The sequence below is a fragment of the Diaporthe amygdali genome (assembly GCF_026229845.1).
Source record: "Diaporthe amygdali strain CAA958 chromosome Unknown NODE_2_length_3802984_cov_64_841326, whole genome shotgun sequence".
Lineage (NCBI taxonomy): Eukaryota > Fungi > Ascomycota > Sordariomycetes > Diaporthales > Diaporthaceae > Diaporthe > Diaporthe amygdali.
This window is the reverse complement of record NW_026517022.1, coordinates 1534820-1555211: the sequence shown is the minus strand read 5'-3', so window position 1 is coordinate 1555211 and position 20392 is coordinate 1534820. Positions and strand designations below refer to the sequence as shown.

The following is a 20392-nucleotide window of genomic DNA, read 5'->3' as shown; positions in this document are numbered from 1 at the left end:
CATTCTGTCCACTTTAGTCGTAGCTCTGCCTGTCCTGCTATACACCTGATGCTGTGACATGACCTCTAGAACAACATTGTCCGCTCCCGCCCATCCGCACAATATTGAGGATGTGTCTCAAATCAGCTACCAGCCACAGTAATTGTCGCAAAAGAATCCTTCGCAAGTGTCGTTTGACTTCCCTCAGGTGATTTTTTCATTGTCCTCATCTTCAATTCATAGCTGTACATCGGCTACAGGCGCAAAGAATATATACACATAGCCTTTCTCGATGACTTCGTGACTCTCCCTTGCCCTTCTCAACCCAAGTAGGCAGTATCGGATCTCTTTGCAGTGAGATCAGCTGCACTGAAACCATATTGTATGCGGGAAAGTTTATGCAAGATTGGCGAAGCAGTGTACGTAGCTCAAGTTATAGAAGCCCTGTGTGGAGGACATAAAAAGATCCACACCAGGCCGTTTCGATAGCAGGTTAAACCCAACATCATAAAGTTGGGACAGAGCTGGAGTTCACTCATGAACATAAACATCATCTTCATCCTATCCTAGTGGATGCTCAAATGGGTGACGTCCTGCGTGTTCTTCTTGTCCCCCACAGATGGTTTCTGCGTTGAGAGACCAATGGAGAATATTCACCGTCTTGCAGGTGTGGGTGAACATTTATTCAGCGATTCCACTGATTCAGAGCTTGGAGTTGTGTGGGAATTTTCTACGTTGCCAGGCTCATGGGAGACCAAGCAAGGGAGCCAAACGGATGAAGACATTGAGCAACAGTACATAAGTTGAGTGTAATAGATTAGGATGAGCCCGAGCAGATTCATTGCGTGGGCTTCTGACAAGCAAATGGCCTCTGTTGTACATGCGTCCGCTGGTATGGCCAGCTGCTCTCTTTCGTGGATTTTTTATGGGCACCTCGTCGTCGTGATTTTACGACTTGTCTTCATGGTGATTCTCTTATCTTATAAATGGAGATTTCTCCTAGAAATTTCAGAAAAATAGTCTATATGACTCAAAGCTGCACTGCACCCAGTAGGTTGGAGATTCTATGCCTCATTGTGCATCAAAGTTAAAATCTTCAGACTAATTAACACTGTTGAGAGCCGGCGTCGCCGGAAAGGAGCGATATGGGATTTTCCGCCGATGTGGACAAAGGCATACCAAGTATACCTTCCGAAATGTCAACTGAAGGTTGCAGCAGAGAAAACTCCATGAACCTATATGAGTACAAGAAGATCCATGACACTAAATTGGCGGAGTGCTGCGATATAACACGTTAAGTATCGTCTGCGAGGAGTTTTCCAAGGCTGCAGGCTAACAACGTTATAAGGTTCTGGAAGCTTTTTGAGTGAAAGCGCAGAGAAAACACTTTCGAACTCCTTGTGGACGTGTGATGCAACGTCACAATTCTAGGCACGGTCTGTCTCATCATATGATCAAGTATCAGCTCTGACAAACCAGTTGTCATCGACTCAAGAACTCACGTCACAATAGGACTTCCGTTCTCGGACAGGCGAGCTGAAAGAGGAAGCGAGAAAACGCCGCTAAGAGTTCGAAATTTGACCAAGGATTTGGTTTGAAGTGTTTCATAACGGACTCTACCGCACGTGGTTACTCGACTACGGAACGGAGTATTAGGGCTTGATCAGGGCCGGGCTCCCCATTCGACAAAAGACCAGACATGCTTGAAGATGTCGCATGGGCCGTTGCGAAAGGAGCCATGAAAGAAAATGCCGAATGAGGAAAAAAATTGCAATGTTTCGAGAACAAGCACACATATCCGATGTGCAACACGGCGGAACTGCAGGTCGCAGGAGAGAACAAGAAGATGACAACAGACGCCGACGTCAAAGAAATCGGAGTATTACGAGACCATGCCATTGAACCCGCGAGTGTCAATTGAGTTGCAAGTGCATAGAGGAAATGCAAATGAAAATCTTGTACACAGATAGATACACTGGGCAACTGACAAACCTATCAGGGTTGAGGCGGTTTTGTGCCAATATGGGAAACCTAAAAAATTGTGCTGTTCAGTTCGGATCTCTGGACGGCACGTATCTCTCACACTGTCTAAGGCCTAGCAATTCTGGGACGGAAATTGCAAGACTATCGCAAACTCCGGCGTGTGGCTTCTCGATGTCTCGCGACCTTTGTGTATCGCATCTGCACGGCGACGCTGAAGCGTTTGCTTTCAGATTGCGGTACTGACATCGGAAAGATTGAATGACTGAATTCTAATTACGACCAAGCATTTTAAAGTTCCTGTACGCTTGCTTGGTGTTTAAAATAGCCAAGAAGCGCAAAGTAGCTGGAGACTCAATTGCAGATCTCCATGAACACTTCCAATGAGAACAGACATAGTGCCGTTTCCTCGATGAAATCATTAGGCTAGTGGATCCAAAAATTCCTGTAATCGGTATTGACAACGAGGAATAGGAGCATATCTCGCTGAGTTTGTAGTCTCGAGTCTCTTCGTTTCGACGCAATGACGACAATCAGAAATGGATAATTATGCTTGACAGACGTACTGATATTTACTTCGGGGACTTAGAGGTGGAAAATAGAAAGAATATATTGCTGAGGTTGTGGAATCATGCTAAAATAAAACAGGGTCCCTGTGCTCTCAACACAAGAAGGTATATCTTCCGTAGCGTATCAGGAATTGCGGGTCATCTAGTTATCCCCATCAAGCCAACGTACACACACACACCACACTGAGTCAAAGAACTCCTAATACTGCTGCTTAAAGTCGAAGCATAGATTGAAGAGAACCGGTGAGTGTGGAGTGAGAAGCGTGTCGGCTGACTCTGAGTCGAAGGCAACTATGTGACGGATATGAAAACCTGTGTCGTAGCTGGCCGTCACATTGTGAATCGACAGTCGTTTGGGAGTCACTGGCAGCGTTGCTACTGCCCATACTATGAATGGTCACATTTTCCACACTTATTGACACTTTTCAAGCTGAAAGTAAGAGATTTTCTTGAAGCTACCATCCGACACTCAACAGTTTACAGAAAGTAAGGCATTCAACGAAACACTACAAGCAATATGAAGCTAACGAACATCTTCTCAACCTTTCTCATCGCCATGGGCGCAGTAGCGCAGCAGAACCACTCAAGCCCACCAGACAACGGCATGAACACAACCAACGGCGAAGCAGAAGACCAGGGCAAAGACCTGGCAACAATGAACCGCTGGGTGGAATGGTTCCCCCTAGACGACGATCAAGAGACCTGTGCCGACGCTCAGGCCAAGGAGGTCGGAGACATGGTCATCTTCAAGGCGGACTGCCAGAGAGTCGTCGACTACATGAACAGCAGGAGCGGGTACTGGACAGTCTCGGGCTATGGTGGAGGGGATATCTACGCCCCGCTCGTCAACCGGGGGACATGTTCTTTTTCCGTGGCCCGTGTGGACGGGCAGAATTTGTATTTTGAGTAAGCCTCACGATCGACCCTTTAATAATTCTCTCCCCCAAAGTACGACTTTGATATAAATGCCATGAGCTAACTGCTGTTGACGCCAGGTTCGGTAATTTAGACGTGGTGTACTTTGTCCAGCAGGCCATGAGGACGAGCGCCAACGCCAATCACATGGCAACGGTCATCGGAAGTGTACAATGCGATGGCGAGAACTCGCCTCTGGTCGAATGGAAGGTAGGTCTGCCACCCTCAGGGGGCGTGCTGTCGGCGCGCACCAGCGCTGTGGGCTGGATAATGGTAGGTTTATCGGCGGTTTTCCTTTCGCAATAGCATTGATCACTCGCTGCCTTGGAAACGAGACATGATTCGTCCCACTGTCAGACACCGTGAAATAATGATCGAAGAGTCTCCCTTCTCGTGTGGGCAAAAGTAGCCGCAACCTAGAATAACGATAGATGCAAATAATCGATTGAATCTCGGTGTGTTTCCAAGCTATCTAAAGTGCCATTTGCCACGTGAAGTTGTCCCTTGCCCTTGCAGGTCCCTTGCAGTGATCTACTTAACAGGCAGCTCAGTAGCTATGGGCACATGACACTGTCGCATTCGCAGTTAATGCGTGCAATCTAATTCTAAAGAAACTAAATTCCTGCTGAATATGAATTCGAGTGTTGCCTACACTAGTAGACACAACCATCGTATATCGGTATTACTCTTGGCCAGCCCGGTTCAGCTGAGCTGGAACCGAGCTAGCCAACCACCCTGCCTGGACTGGGGAAGCGGCCGAAGCTCCCGGATGGCGAAACCTATCGCCGCGTGACAATGACAAATGGGCGTGCCAGGGTTGGACGAAGTGGAAACTTGAGGATTAGGAGCCGTTGATCCCACGATCGTAAGGCATAGCTGCCTCGGCGGAAAGCATTGACGGCGTGAGTGAAATGAGTACAGACGATTGCTTCCAAGGTAAGGGACGCCAAGCCCTCGCCCCCCTGGGCATCACCGCCGTCAGGCAGGGGAATGGAGTCACTTGACTCCTCCGGAGGGCCTCCGGAGGACTCACTCGTTGGCCTTCGTGGGCTTGTGGAATCCAGGACCCATGCGATAGCGAGCCGCCGTAAGTGACAGACTCGCCGTGGTGGTCGCCAGCGATACGCGAACACGATATCGGACGTTGAAACGGGCACGAGGTGACTCAGCGGGACGGGGACAAGGTTTTTTTGGAACCCCTGCTCTGTTTGCCACCTGGCTCAGCCGGACCAGCTGGCAAACCGAACAATCAAGTGCTGCAACAGCGCCTGAGCTCACCGCTTTTGCCCGACGGGGCTGGGCAAGGCGACGTTGTTTGGGGGCTAGGTGACCATTCGTTGTTGCTTGTTGTTTGGCGAGGAAGAGAACAAGCAACAATGTGGATCATTTCCCGACTCTATTACTCCATCACAGCTTGCCTGGCGAGGCTGTCATTTGTGTACGAAGCCGGTTGCGATGGGGCGTTTCGTTTCGTTGTGAAAGCCCCCTTTCATCCGGTGCGTGCTTCGCCACTTGCCTCAGACGGGTGAGGCCTCGGCATCTTCGTCATGGATCGCCAAGAACTACAGTAAGTCGGTTTGTGTGAAGGGAGAATCCGAGGCCATCGTCATGTCGATTCCTGCCTGGAATGGAACCGCCGTCATCATCAATGAACCCGAGAGTTGCCGGCAACGCCACTGTAACGAACGAAAAGGTGAGACGGTCAGTAGCTTGGACCTCGAGACCGAGCGAAGGCTTGGCGTTGTGTTCCATCTGGGCGAAGGCGAACAAGAGTGGCCCCGATCTTGCACCGGATCAAGAAAACCTCGGCCCCCGCGAGAGGGAGGTGATGATGAGCGCCGCCCTAGTGTCGATTGACAGGGTTTACTCATCTCTTACGAAATACCGCAGGCGAGGCCTCATTGGGCGGCGGCACACCACCAACTTCCATCGGCCAGCCAGCCATCTGGCAAGTCTTTGCCGAAACGAGAGCGAAATCTTGGGGGCTCGGAAATTCATCACGAATATGGAAAGAAATTGCCGCGGCCGCCTCAAGAGGCTGGGAGTTGATCCGAAAACCTCGTGTCAAGAAATATCAAGATTGCACGTCACCCAAACCAGCGAATCTGCCACAAGGCTCGCCCCAGCCGATATCGTCCATGGTCATGGGCGAGCGTCCGACGAGTGAGTGAGTCAGCCTTGAGCTGGGGGCGCGTTTATCGTAGATTTCATCTCACGAGGACGTCTTCGTGGTCCAACCGCGCGGCAAACATGCGACGTCGCTGGTCTGCTGCCTGTGCCGCTTTCGGTCACGGAAACGCTCAGATTTTCGTTCGCCCCGTCATAGCATGTTTGCAAACCTCGCGTGAGGACACGATGTCCAAGCCAATGTGTCTAGGCCGAACCTATTCGCTAGATCCCGTGAGCTAGACTGGACGACTAAGGCCTCTAAGCCTTTGTCAAAATGTCTCAGTCGCTCACGCCGTAAATTTTTTACAGCGAGCGCTGTGACGGGGCTCGCGATTTGACTCCGAGATCGCTTGATACAAGGCCTTATTCTACGTTTCTGTGAAAGAGCCTGGCCCAGCATGACCCAAAGTATGCCTCGTCTATAGTAAGGCTGGGAGAGGTTGAGTCATCGGGCATTCCTTTTTGAGGTAGAGTCACATAGCTATAGCGCAAGCGGCTGTAATAGCATGACGTGCTAAGGATGCGCCCGTGAAATTCTGGTGACAGGTGGATTGGTTTGTTTCGAGTTGGGTAGACGATAGACCGTTTTCTCGAACTTTTCCTTGCTTCGACCACATGGCCGGCACATGGGCGATGAGCTGTCTCCTTTGTCGATCACATCCACTCAGAGCTGGGCTATGATTGAACCGCCAACGTACATGGCAAATAAGAGGGACTTTGCGTGATTGATGAGTAGTCCATGCTGCTAGCACACCCAGATTGTCCTCACTCAGGTTGAGATCTGTCCACGTTGATGGATGGATGGATTCGGTGCCTTGCAACCTGTTCGATAAGAAGAACGAATGGTGGGCCCACAGCTGCACCATGAGCAAGTGTGCGAGCGAAGCCTCCTACGCGCAACACTCTTTCGCAAGGAACACCGACCGAGTTGGCTATTCAGGTATGCAACCATGGCGGAGCGGGGAAAGGCCTGGGGCCGTGTTGATTGGGGGACGTGTAACAGGGGCGGCATCTCCAGGTTTCGTCGTGCAGACCGGTAAGTCGGGGGCATGCTCGGGTTTCCCCTACTGCAGCAGGATGAAAGCTTGCGAGTACTTCCGAAGCAGTGACGTTGACGCCATGTGGATGCTGAGCAAAAGGAGCCGGGGGTTAAAGAGATCAGGTGAAGCATCGTGAATATTCTCGAAGGCGGTGGGGGAGGGGCTTGGGGCCGCTCCGCTCCTCTCCTCCCGCGCAGTGTCAGCTCAAAGGGTGACGAACATCAGCAGGCTGAGTAGCGACGGGCTTGGACAAGGCCCCGTGTGGGGTGACCGAGCATGTATTACTATGCCTACCGTGCATCCGAGTGGACCCATCAGTGGGGTGTTGTCTCTGTGTGGGGTTCCAAACTTTCAGTGGGAAGACAGCAGTGCAGAAAGCGGCCTAGTCGCCCGCCGTAGCAGGCGTGATGCCGATGGTAGTCACTAATTGGGAGACCGCCTGTGCCACATTGCTGGCTTAAAGATAGGCCATGGACAAAAGTCTCATCGATCACAAGGCGTAGTTGGTTGTCTGATGTCTGCTCAAAAGGCAACGCCAATATGACATCGGTGTTGTGTGACCAGTGAGACAGCGGGCGAGAGGAAGCCGGGTGTGTTCGAGATCCCAACATGAGAATGAGATTGGGCTGTTCCTCAGTGGCGTGGTAGTTGCATTTACCTCATCCCAACAAGCAAAGCTGGCGAGCGTGAGAGTCGAGACATGGGAGAGTAGAGTCTCGGGAAACTGAGCCAAATACCGAGAGTGCCGTGCCGTTAAAATCTGGTGCCGTCTCAGGAGGGATGTGTGTAACTGATGCAGCTGCGGAGCGACCGGACACTGGACACTGAACAGCAGGTCGCCTCACGTCGTTACCGTTGGCTCTCTGAAGCCAAGGTGGGGCGGACGCAATGCCCGTCGGAATCGCTGCTTCGTGATCGTCCTCGGGTGTATCAAAATAAAGGCGAATCTGGATCTGGAGCCATGCATAGGGTGATGTGACGGGGCTGGTGAGAGAACTGCTGATTGCCGTTCCATCAGCCTGCTTGCCAGCTTGCTTGGTCCTGGCAGGTAAATGCTGGCGATGGGGAGGATTCCTGGAAAGCAGGCAGCTCACCGGCTGGGCGGTCGCCCGTGGCTGGCCAAGGAACTGATGGTCTCCAGAGTAGGACGCAAGAGACAACGACATGTAACATTGTCACACCGTGTCACTATGGTTTGGAGGTCAACACAGAACAACTGGGGCCGTTCTCTATGGCTAGCATCTCTCTGGGGCCTGGTGCAGTGCAATCTGGCATTTAGTGTGGGTTGAATCATTTCCTAGAGGCTCGTTAGTCGACGATGCGCAATCCGGCGACCCGTCCTCCGACAGTTGTTGCATCCACTATGTGATGAGCCAAGGCTGTGCCTCTCTGATGAAACTGCAGGATCTTTGCTGCCAAATTTGGGCACGGGGTAGTTGACAGTGGCTTACGACGATGGATGGGAATTGCGAGGCAGCAGCAGCAGCAGGGAGGAATAAGGAGGGTAGTCCCATGTTAGGCGGATTGCCCCGTCCGCAGCCTCGGGTGCTAACGGGGCACCGCAGCTCGGGGCACGGGTACGCCTGGCACGGCTGCAGCCAAAACTTATTATTAGGGGCCGGCTGGGCTTAGGCGAGGGGCGAGGGGGGCTTAGGCCTGGCCTGGCTTGGCCTGATGATGAAGACGATGATGATAGTGATTGATGATGACCGAGGCGATGAGAGAGAAGCGCCCAGCCGCGCCGCAACTCGGCCGAGGGCTGACTCAAGGAAGTGCAGACGAACGAGGCCGTGTTTTCCAAAGATTGGTTTTGGCATGTCTAGCATGTTGTGTTGGTTGTGCATGTTCAGGAGCAGCAGCAGCAGCAGCAACCAGCAAGCAGCAAGCAGCAACGTGAGGTCATCGCAATTTCGCAAATCCCGTATTGAAGCATCGTATTGCGCGTCTGTTATTATTGGTGTACATGACACATACAAGCAGTTTATTATGAAAGTAAATGTAGGTTTGCGGGACAAGTTGGTAAGCTTTTTACTTGGATGCAGTCCCACATGCCTACATTTTGTCTTGACTTCTGACTGACCGAGTGACTGAGCGGGCGAGTGGGTGAGTGAGTGAGTGAGTGGTGAGGTGCTTTGCTGATAGTAGCGATAACTGTGATACCAATACCGACAGGGAGATTGATTGATTGAATGAGCGTGAGAGGCAGAGAGGCAGACGGCAGAGTGTGCCAGTGGTGCCAAGGGTCTCGGGGGAACAACTCGGGTTCTCTGGGGACAGCATCCATGTCCCCTCTCAACGGCCCCCTTCCCCTTCATCTCATTCTTGTCACCGATGATGACTCTTGCGACCCTGGAAATTTCACGATCTGGGTGTCTGGCTCTTGTCATTCGCATGCTCACTTCTTATCCTCGTGTCCTATCCCGGCTTTTGTGGCCCCTTGCCATAGTCGAGTGCACGCAGGATGTGAGCTGATTGATGTCCATGAGCGGTTTGATAAATGATCGGGCACATGGTTGTGTGATGTGTGCTGTGTGCATGTGGGTGAGAGTGAGCTGGCAACAACCAGCCCAAAAGGCCTGTTGCATGGTGGCCAGACCTACCTGCCTCTCACTGCACCGTTCTGATTCTTGGAGGGCAAGCATTCTGTGGCAGTAAGAGTCATCTCTTGGTCAACCTTGTCGTCGATGAGATGCGCCTGCACCTTGCAGAGACATGGAGCTAGGCAGAAACGGGGCTGGTCGGTTGCTGCAGGTGCGAGGAAGTTGCAGTACTGTAAGAAGTCAGTGGCAGGGGGGCTGGCACCTCTGAGGCATCTGAGAGGATGGCAATGGATGGTGAGAGGTGGCCACTCCACTCCCACCTCTGCTGCAGCCAATCGCCTACCTGCTGATTGCCCGCGCTAGTCTGATTATGGGCCGCCAATACGTCCATTCGCTCCTACTGATGGGCAACGAAGGCCCCTTCGACCATTCCCTGCCCAGAGATACCTGTGCTGCACTACAAATCTTGCGTGTGCAACGGGTACCTCGGCGTGGTTTGGGGGACGGCCAGGTGTGGACGGCAATCTTCAAAACTGCTTCAGTGCCCGCATCACCGCAATTCCTGCGCTCCCCTTTCCCTTCCTTCCCCCCCCATAGAGCAGTCAAGATGCTCGATTCTACCGTTTGAGAGGTGCAAAGCGACTCATCGTAGTCTGCTTGAGCATCTGGTTGACAGGTCGACACAACTCTCCTCTCCTCATTATCCATGGTTTCAGTCTAATCTTTTGCGCACTGCACTGCCGTTCGCCTCATTGTTGCCAAAATCAGAATCTCCTCTCATCCGTCTCCTCGTTATACCCTCTTGCTTTACCGCTGCTGTTTGTCCCTACCGCCCCCGGTCAGTTTGGGTCTATTCTCCGTCTCCTTGTGCGGCATTCATTTGCACCTGCGAGGAACAAAGGACGAAGTCAGGCCGTCTGTCTACCGACCTTAATACCTTTTACATCCGTGTGATCGACTCACTCACTCTTCGTCGCCTCCCTTCCCTTTTTTTGTCCTCTCTGCCGGGGCTTGAAAACCGAACCAACGACGTCTTCTTTTCTTGGGTGCTGGCCGGTGTTAGTCAGTCTTGAGTTGTCAAGGATCACCAAGGATCTCCTGTTTCGGACTCGCCTTTGGAGTCAGTCACAGCCCAAAGCCGTACGCACGCGCTGCGCACTCGCCACACGAACCCAGCAACCCAAGCTAGGCCCAAGACCTCCCAGAGACCCATTCTCAGGCTACCGTCTTCGCCCCCAGCCCGTCACACTACAGTTCATTCTAGCCAGGTAGGTTTCCTCCGTCCTCCCGTTGGTTCCCCCCCCTCCCGCCTCCCACAGAGCAGGCCGCAAGCCCAGCCCAGCCCAGCCCAGCCCATCCCTCGGACAGCCCACCATTCCCCCCCTCCCCTGCCGCCTACCAAGGCCTAAGCCTGCCTCTCTCCCCCATGGCGGCAAAGGCCGGTTGCATATCCACTCACGTTGTCTTCGCCACTCTCCCTCCTATCACACGTCCGGAAGAGTCATCGAGAGACACGTAAAACGGGACTCCCACCTGCCACCACCATCGCCGTGGCCATGGATACCTAAACCTCATTAATGCCGGAGTGACCAAACCACCCACTGCCTGGCAAGAGACCACTTTCATCATCCTCACTCATCCTATATCCCACCTGTCACACTCATACTCATCCTCATCACACGCCCTCAGCCTGGCCTACCACTGCCTAGAGCTGAGTCTTCCTCCTCGCCGGCCTTGCTAGGCTCCGGTCCTCGCTTTCACTCTTTGTGCCTTTGCCTCTTGGAACAACAAGCAGTTACTCATGATTCAATAATAGTGGCGTCTGATGCCATCCTTTTAAAACCAGCCTCTTCCTCTTTTCTCGACGGCATGACATCGCCAGCAAACGGCGACTGCATCAGAAATACCGATACCTTGCGGACCTCTACGTACCCTCTCGTCGTCTAGTGAGACTCGACATCCAACGGAATACCTTTGGAACACAGCCTCGCGAAACCACACCCACGACTCCAACCAATCCGATAACACCAAAACTAGTAATATTTATGTGGCATATGATGGCTTCCGCTTAAGGCCCATTTCTTGGTTAGATACTGCGACTGGACATCCAGAGGCTCTGATCGCGCTCGAAATAGCTCGACAACGCTCCTGACCACCTCCTCGACGCAAAACTAAATCAAGATGAAGCCCGCAGACGTCGACTCACCGGTCTTCGTCACAGCCTACCGAAATGTGTTATATACTTCCTCACTAGCCTCCTCCGCAACGGCCTCCTCGGTCTCGGTATGTTCTGATGCATCGTCTCAACTTTCCGCCGACTACTCCACAACTTCCTCCCTTACCGACTACTCCGACTACCTACCTCAGTCCCGACCATCTCTCTCCCAGCAGAGCTCCTGCGCATCTCTGAGGTCCAGCAGCATCCTTCCTCAGGGTCTTCGCCAAAATCCTAGGCGGACTTCAAGTAGTGCGACATCTCGAAACGGCTGCCCTCCCCCGTTGGTCAGACAGGTCGAGCGGAAGCACAACTTCGTCGACAATCTTGTCGGTAAGTTGTGAAGAGCCGTCATGCGCGCCCCACAGATTCGAGTTCTAACAGACTTCACTCTAGATTCTTCCACTCAAATCGTCGAGGCCATCTGGCCCACGTCTTCTGTGGTATGCCGCGAAGAGGCTAGCAACTCAAGCGTTCTGCCTCTGCGGACCTTCATCCAAGAGACTCTGCGCCGTTCTCGGACAAGTTACTCGACCCTGCAGGTCGCACTTTATTATTTAGTTTTGATCAAGGATCACCTTCCTGATCGCGACTTTACTATGGAGCAGGCTGACGACTGCCATGCCAGTCGCGCTCTTCAATGCGGTCGCCGGATGTTCCTCGCAGCTCTGATCCTAGCTTCGAAATATCTGCAAGACAGGAATTACTCGGCCCGCGCCTGGAGCAAGATATCAGGCCTCGCGACACACGAAATCAACCAGAATGAGATGGCATTCCTCCTCGCGGTCAACTGGAACTTGCACGTCACCGAGGAAGTTTACAACCGCTGGACCGACTGCGTCATGAAGTTTACGCCATCCCAGCCCCCATCGCCAGGATCTGGTGTTGCCCTCGTCGAATTCGAGCACCAATGCGAGGACTTCAAGAGGATCATACTCCAGTTGAACTCAGATCTAGACAATCTGGAAGATATTGTGTCGATGGGTGGATTTACTCCCGCGCCTTCCATGAGCCCGAGGTCATTGTCGCCGCGATCAGTCCTGGCTGCAGCCCAGGATAAATATGATTGTATCTCCAGCAATGCTACGCCGACCCCGAGAGCTTACAGCACTCCTCACACGATGGAACCTGCTCCGTCACCGGCGCATACCGTTGTTCGATTGCCGCCGACGTTTGGACTGCTTCCTACGCCACGCCTTACCCCCCAGCCCAGTGCTGCTCGCGAGCCGTCCCCTGGATTGGCTAGCCTGTCGCACTGTTTTGGCAGGAGCTCTTCGATGAGCTTGGCAATGGGCGCAGCTGGCAATGTTCAGATGGACAGGTGGCCAACTACGTCGTCACCGCAGAATTACTACACGGCAACACGTCGATCTTCGCTTGCCAACTCGGTCTCAACACCGTCTTCACCCGAGTCCATGATATCGGACACGTCTCGAACGTCTCGCTCTTCCTCAATCTCATCGGCTTCATCGCTGACTAGCGCGCCGCACACCAAGTTGGATGTGCTGGCGCGCTGCCGTTCCGCGAAGCTGTGCAGTGAGAGGTACGCGCTGAGGCCAACTATCGCGTCGGTCCCTGAAGACTATGAAGAGAACTTGACTTCCTCCCCCGAGTCATACACCGGACCGGTGAGCGACTTGAAAGGCATGTCGCTCGAGACACTCACAACCAAGAAAGAATGCGAGATCGATGATGCCACCAACGACGCAGCTCGAGCTCTCCAGGAACTGCATGACAACTGGCGCCGCTCGCATGCTACGCAGCAGCTGGCAACATCGGCTCCCAAGGTCGGTTCTAAGCGAAGCCGTCCAATCTCAGTTGATCACGGCCTTCAGGAGAATGTCCGTGGGATGTTGCGTGAGCAGTACACCTCTGTAGGCTCCGATGATAGCTACCAGGTGCCCCTCCCAACATCCTCGCACGATGGCAGAAAGCGAATTTGTTGCTCAGCAGAGGCTGCTCAGTACAGCATTCCGTCTATGCATCCTGCGATGGGAGGATTGGGAGGTCCCGGAATGTGGGCCGGCATTTTGAATTAAGCGATGGCTTGTCGTGCAATGGCACATTTAGGCAAGTCCATCATCATTATCACTATCACTATCATTTATACTTTCCCTTTCTCTTTTTAAAATAATCTGGAACATCAAATGTCTTCTGTCAGGGGGTGGGAAGAGGTCTTGATACCACTGCGCTGTGGCATGTCCAAACCGATAGATGGCTTGGACGATAGCCCAGGGCTCGGGGCTGAAAAGCGCGCTATTGCGTTTTGCATGCATTGGGAAGGTGTCATTTTGGGCTCAAATAGGTTTCTGCATGGGATGGAATTCGGCGGCTGAACTGTGTACGATGAAGTGTGAAATAACTTTTGCTTTTCCTGTTCGAACAACCATCTGGCGGAGTTGATGGCTTATGATGAGGAGAGCAAGCGTCTTCTACGAGGCGTTCGAACGAAGTATGCCTTGCATACTTCGTGGCAGCAAACAAGAGACAACCGGATTGGCGAGAAAGCGCGGTAGGCGCCAAAGCTGCGAAAGCAGAGCAGGCAGCCAGCTTCGTTAACGACCCCGGGACATCTCGAGTTTTCTGCCGACACGAAAGACCTGCACTGGACAAGATGAGGGCTGGTCCATAACTTCTCGATTTCCTTCAATACGGGGCCATCTCGAGGAGCGGACCGGAATACTCCCTTGGCAGCAACAGCAGCAAAAGAGCTCTCGAGCTTAAGCCGTTCGCTACCCAGCAAAGCAGAGCAATTCAAGATTTAGGCAAAAACAAAACTTTTAGATTTGAGAGTCGATGACTTCCACGTGTTCCTGGTACCCACAGGAACAGACCTCTTGAGATTCCATAAGATTTTACAACACTGCAATCGTCCGAACCTCTGCGTCCAGCATCACGCTATTCGATACAGAGTCGAACAAGCTGAATTGAGCCCGTGAAAATCGAATACCGTCCACTTGTCCGCAATGCCACATCACGAGAGCCGCACACAACTGCTCCGTACCCACGTACACCCAGGAGAGCAGAAACTCACTCCCCACACTCACAAGTCACAACCGGGAGTGCTTACCCAACCATTCGGCCGGGCAGAGCTTTGCCAAACAGAGCTCAACTTCTTGGTTCGTCCGGTCACGCGGACCTTCAGTTCCCTCAAGCCGTTGCCATCGCGCTGTACTGGGTATCCCGAGTGAGTCACCCCGAGAAAAACTCACCATCGTCTCCGTTATAGGACAAGGTCGGGCGCCCGCGCATTCATGAAAGAAGTCCACCCCCTGGCTCGGGGCCAGACGCTTCTGCGGCACCTGACAGCACGCATCTGACCTGTTCCGGTCTCGTCATTGTGGGACCGCACCTGGCTCTTTGTGGGCGTGAACCTTCGTGCTTGGATTGCTAGAGTGTGTTCACGAGAGTGCTTTGAGCCCACAGATGATGGCAAGAGTTTCCCGTACCAACGCATCACCACCCAGAACAGGGTACTTAGACACAAGCAATCATTGTTGACTACGCATTTTAGTAACCTTTCTCTTCATTGCTCTTCAAAGAGTCTTTTTGGGGCCTTCAAGAAGGTATGTGCTTCCTAATCACCAACGTGAAGCTGATGTCCGGGTAGAAGGCTGTTGGTTGCTTGAATGCCAAGACCAACCAAATCCTGTTATAGATTCCACATACATAAACTCCATTGAATGGGTAAGTGTTCCCCGCGGTTTGTGAAGGGTCTTGTCCATCGGAGTACCGCCGGGCCTCCGCTCTGCCTCTATACTTGTCAGCTGATGGGTGGACGTGCGAGCAGGCAGACGAGTGGGTCTACATCGTGTCCGTAATCCTTCCTGTCATCCATCCCGAATGTCTCAGGAAGGAGGAAGAATTCTAAGAAACGTGTCGTGTCATATTCACAAAGTAGCTGCGTGTGTCAGAGCGGCAACAAGTGTTGCCACTGCTTTCTTCTGCCAGGCTCCTGCGCCCTTGTACCTCGTGGTGAGGATAGGGGAAACTGTCCCAACTTAATTAGGGACGTAAATTTTCCTCGGATTCCAAAAGCTCACATCGACATAAGCGCTACGTTTTTCTGTCTCCTGCATCCATCCCATGCGGAGTATCTCTTGGCCCAAGCCGGATGGTCCGGAGGGGGGCTTCAAACGTGCGTTCGATGCTGGCCCTCCCCCTCACGCAAGTCAGACGGCAAGAATGCAAGATTTGGCAACACCTCATTTTCTTCACAGATCGAGATCTTGGGGTGGAACGCTACTGCTTACCTGGGAAAGTTGTGCTTGAGCAGATACGGCCTGCGAGGGCGGCTAGCCGAAGTGACTGGGCGGGAAGTCTGTAGCCGCGAGACTTGACCCCTTCTGGCCCCGGCGAGTGCTTCGCGCATTGAGACATTGGTCGGCGAGCTGAATGTGGCAGGTTGGTTAAAGTAAATGAAGTGACGAAACTATCCGTCTTACTGCTGCTGTGATGTGGTTGTCTGTGCGTCTCTGCCTCTATCTTGAGTTGATTGTTCGTAGTTCGGCCATGCTCTCATTGGGACATGGAAATGATGTGACTCTTCCAGGAGGACAGTGCAGAAAGGGGAGTGTGGAAAGGTCCCCTTTTCCTGATGCCTGTCATTCCGATGCCACGTCTTGATCGTCTTGACCGTCTTGTCACCAGGACATGCTGCCAACTCAGGGGCCAAGGCACGCGCGCCCTGCTGTCACGAGAGATGACCCCTTTTGAGGGGAATTCAGGGGGGTTGTTCAGCACACTTCTCCTTGCTGTTAACCCGTGCTCGTTCTCATCTTGCTCACGATACACCCTTCGAGCACGCCCTGCTGTTGACACTGTCTGGGCCAGCCTCCTATGGATCAAAGCGATCAGACCAATCTTGTTATCACAGTCCTCATCCTGAAGACAACCACACTCTGGCTAGCAGGAACTAGATTTTGTTCAAGGAGAACGGGCTGATGAAACAAGTACATGAAACCTCCGCTCGTCCAGCTTTGCCATCATCTCACCTCAACGCTTCTGAAGTTAGCTGCTTTAGATGTACACAGCAGTTCCTCAAATTTAGCCATGCCTCTGTTTTCGTGAAAGTCTAGATACTCAGCTAGATTTCTTGTGAGTGTCCAAGGTCAGAGAATGCATAGGCCTGGAGCAGGACTCGCATAAGACCAGTGCACAGCAAGTTTTGAAGCAGTTGGTCAACGAGAGTGTCTGGATTGAATAATTCAAATACCAAGCTGGTACAGAATCCCAGAAAGCCTGAAAATTGACTCAATGATCTCACGGGTCTACGAAACTAATCTTGGTGATCAGGCCTTGAGCAGAGGCCAGAACTTTGTGTGGTTATCTGGCTTTCACAAGTATGCTTTGCAAGTGCAGCTGCATGAACAAACTCGTCCGGAACCATCGATAGCAATGCGCGATCTTTGGCTGGGACAGTCAAAAATGGGTGTGGTATGTGAGCACTTCCCTGGAAATGCTGAAGCCATTGATACAGCGAGACGGGAAATATGATCATTGTAGTTCACGCAGGGGCTATTGAAGCAATTGAATCCAGGTTGTTGATCAACTATCGAAGATGTAGTCTAATTGAAGATGGAAACAGATCTGACCGAACATGACAGGAGACATGCCGCATGCCGAATCAGACTGCCGACCTCACCGGTCATTAGGATCTTCGCAAAGTATCTGCCATCCACGTTTTCAACAACCTCACCGTGAAAATGAAGGGCCTGAACCAGAAGTCAGGAAGATGTTCCTCACCAAAGGCAATCTCCCAAGACACTCAAGGGCATCAAGTCAGCATGAAGCTGTGCCATGCTGTATCAGAGACGGAAGGAAGCGGAAGCATTCTACCAGCCACCACCGCCAGTGGAGGCACCACCAGTCTCCCAGCCACCAGAACCAGCAGCAGTGGTATCACCACCACCGCCCCAGGCGTTTCCAGGGTCACCACCACCAGCAGAGGTCTCACCGCCACCCCAAGCATTGCCAGCATCACCACCAGCATCACCATCGGCATCGCCTCCCCAGCCGCCACCGGAATCACCACCTCCAATGTCCTCATCCTGCTCAGACGGAAACTGGAGATTCTCAAGCTCATCACCCTCCGGCATGTATTGCTCAAGGAACTCAGGGACCTTCTGCTTCGTCTCTAGCAGCGTACGGACCAGGATGGGAGCCAGAGGCTCATCGCGCTCGGTGTAAAAGGATGTTGCCAGACCGCGGTTACCAATGCGACCGGTACGACCTTTAGGAGGTTAGGTACCAAAATCCAATAAATGAGAGCAGACGACTTACCGATACGATGCGTGTACTCCTCAATTCCACCATGATCCAGGCTTGGAAGATCGAAGTTTATAACGTGGCAGACATTGCGAACGTCAATACCACGAGCAGAGACGCCAGTGGCAATCATAATTGGCATAGTTCCTTTGCGGAACGCGCGCATGGCATCCTCGCGCTCAAGCTGAGTGCGATCAGCGTGAAGAGAGGTGCACGGCAAGCCCCGGTTGAAAAGGAAGTCGTCAAGCTCATCCGCGGTGCGCTTGTTGTTGACAAAGATCAGGGTGCGCGCCGGAGGCATAGAATTGAGCAGGTCCAGCATGGCCTGACGCTTCATAGAAGGATCAGTCTGCACAATGGTCTGAACGATGTTCTCGTTGGCTCGGCCAGCACGGCCAACACGGAAACGAACGTGCTCAGTGGCCAGGTGAGTCATTGCGAGCTCACGCACACGCTTGGGGAAGGTCGCCGAGAAAAGCAAGTACTGAATGTTGCCCTCTTCCTGCTCTGCGTTACAAGTCAGTAAATAGGGCTGAGGAAAGGACGATGCGCAAAAGGCTCACCGCCACCACCGAGAATCTTGTCGAAGTCCTCCTTCCAGTCATCGTGAAGCATCTCATCAGCCTCATCAATGACCATGAACTTGAGGCGACGCAGGGTCAGGTTCTGCGGGCGGTCCATGAAGTCGATGAGACGACCAGGCGAAGCAATAAGGATATCGCAGCCCTTGCTGAGCTGGTCAATCTGGTCGCGAATGGGACCACCACCGTAGATGACGCAAGGTCTTAGCATGCTCCGATAGCAGAACTTGCGCGCCTCCAGGAAGATCTGAATGGCAAGCTCACGAGTGGGCACCACGATGCAGACAAGAGGCTCGGCGCGAGCAGGTGGGTCGATTCCAGGTCGATAGGTCGCTGGGTTTGGACGGGGCGCAGCAAGCTTCTTTGCCTTGCCCATGAGCTTGTTCAGAATCGGAATCAGATACGCTGCCGTTTTGCCCGATCCTACGAGTTTTGTCAGCCAAAAGTCATGTTTTGCGCTCGTGAGAGGAATATTTTACCAGTCTGAGCGATTCCGATGACATCGTGACCACGAGTGATGGCGGGCAGGCAGTACTTCTGAATGGGGGTTGGAAGACGGTATTGTGAAAGCTCAACGTTCTTCGCCATGGCCGGGTGCAGACCAGCTTCAGTGAAGCGCATGATGGGGTGGATCTGAATGGGACCCTCCTGCTCGAGCTCAACCGGGGCCATGCTAGAAGACTGTGAGCTAGATTCCCCAGATCAGAGAGGCAAGCAGTGTGGACTTACCTGGAGAAGTCGATGCCTGTGGGAAGTTCGCGCTTGTCCGCAGGGCCGAAGAGCTCTTCCTCGAGCTCTGGAAACTCTGGGCCGAGGTCGCCCTCTTCGCCGTCCCAGTGATAGACGCGCTTGCTGCCATCAAATCCTCCGGCACGAGCGTCGGTGAATTGCTCGTAGTCGTACTTTTGAGAAGGGGCCCATCCGTCGGCAACACCACCCTCGTCAGTGGAGCCACCAGAGGTAGGATCGCCGTCCTGAACACCAGTCGCATTGTTTGCAGAGCTGCCTTCGGCCCGAGGGCGGCCATTGGCGTCGGGGAGGGCGTCGGCCATAGCAGCCGTACCGAAAGAGTCAGCGGGAGGCTGTTGGGAAGAGCCCCAGCCTGAGCCGGAGGTGTCCTGAGTTCCCCAACCAGAAGACATTTTGGCTGATGAAAGCTGGATTATCTATTTGAAGAAGTATGAGCACACATGAAAGCCGGAAAGCAAGGGAAAGGATGATTGGGAATCGCAAAGTTACTCGAGACTGGACGATAAGAACAAAGGGAACAAGAGTTGCTCAAGAAAACGCGAGAGGCGGAGAGAAACAAGGGATTGCTTGACAGGTGAGCAGACGAGTGTGAGGGTGACAACTTACCGGAAGTGACAATCGCTCAAGGCGCAGTGGCAGATGCACGGCTTGAAGAAGGGTCAGACCAAAGAGCTGCAGAGGCTGTCAGTAGGATGCTGATAAACGTAGGTGGTGAAGGCAAGCTGCTATGGAACGAAGCTGCTGAGAAAAAAATGGAGGGACACGCAATTGACCTTATGTATGAAGCACCTCGACGGGTGGTCGTCTAGGTACAGATGGATCAAGGAGATGTTCGAAGATGGGCCCGCTTTTCCGCAGAGGAGGCGCGATGAAAGCCTCTTGTGAAGGAAATGGGGGAAGGGGAGGGGTACAGGTCAAGTGTTGCAATGTGTGAGGTAGAAGAAATGTGAGAGAAGGTGGAAGGGTGGCCAAAAATGCGTGAAGGTATGTGCTGAGAAAGAGGTTGACGCGTCTCAGGGTAAGGCAGAAGGAAGCCAAAGCGAAAGCGTACCTGGAAGGTGGGCAACGTGCCTGCAGGTAATGTTGGAAGGTGGGGGAAGAAGAGGAGAGGCAGGCACAGAGTGCAGTTCTAGACACGACTGCCTAGGTAGGAAAGACAGGACTGCGGAAGGGTGGCGTGACACAAACAGGATGATGCCTTGACAGGTGTGCGAGTAGTCGCTGGGTCTGCGAGGCAAGCGGGCCACCAGTAGTTGGGACGTCTTGCTCTGGGAATTTGTGGTTGGGGAAACTTGTGCAGGCCAAATGACCATTGCAGCCGTTGGTACTGACTGAAGATGCAGGAAGGAAACGCGCAGTGTGCATTACAAGTATGCTGAGGTTGATG

General features: G+C 52.9%; 3 protein-coding genes across 3 annotated transcripts; 2 read left to right on the top strand and 1 right to left on the bottom strand.

Moving 5' to 3' along the window:
- Positions 1-3045: 3045 nt before the first annotated feature.
- J7T55_011829 (uncharacterized protein) lies at positions 3046-5614 on the top strand (the record flags this gene model as incomplete). Its single annotated transcript, XM_053136653.1, has 8 exons — positions 3046-3434; positions 3524-3716; positions 4170-4269; positions 4320-4345; positions 4542-4603; positions 4857-4881; positions 4965-5268; positions 5334-5614. 8 exons carry the CDS (start codon positions 3046-3048, stop codon positions 5612-5614), a joined length of 1380 nt encoding a protein of 459 aa, XP_052999634.1.
- Positions 5615-11373: 5759 nt separating this feature from the next.
- J7T55_011828 (uncharacterized protein) lies at positions 11374-13446 on the top strand (the record flags this gene model as incomplete). Its single annotated transcript, XM_053136652.1, has 2 exons — positions 11374-11740; positions 11804-13446. 2 exons carry the CDS (start codon positions 11374-11376, stop codon positions 13444-13446), a joined length of 2010 nt encoding a protein of 669 aa, XP_052999633.1.
- Positions 13447-17241: 3795 nt separating this feature from the next.
- On the bottom strand, positions 17242-19397 carry J7T55_011827 (tp-dependent rna helicase ded1; the record flags this gene model as incomplete). The annotated part of the gene is made up of 5 exons (XM_053136651.1): positions 17242-17639; positions 17690-18181; positions 18238-18678; positions 18735-18928; positions 18985-19397. The coding sequence occupies 5 exons, from the start codon at positions 19395-19397 to the stop codon at positions 17242-17244; spliced, it is 1938 nt and encodes a 645-aa protein (XP_052999632.1).
- Between the last annotated feature and the right edge of the window lie 995 nt (positions 19398-20392).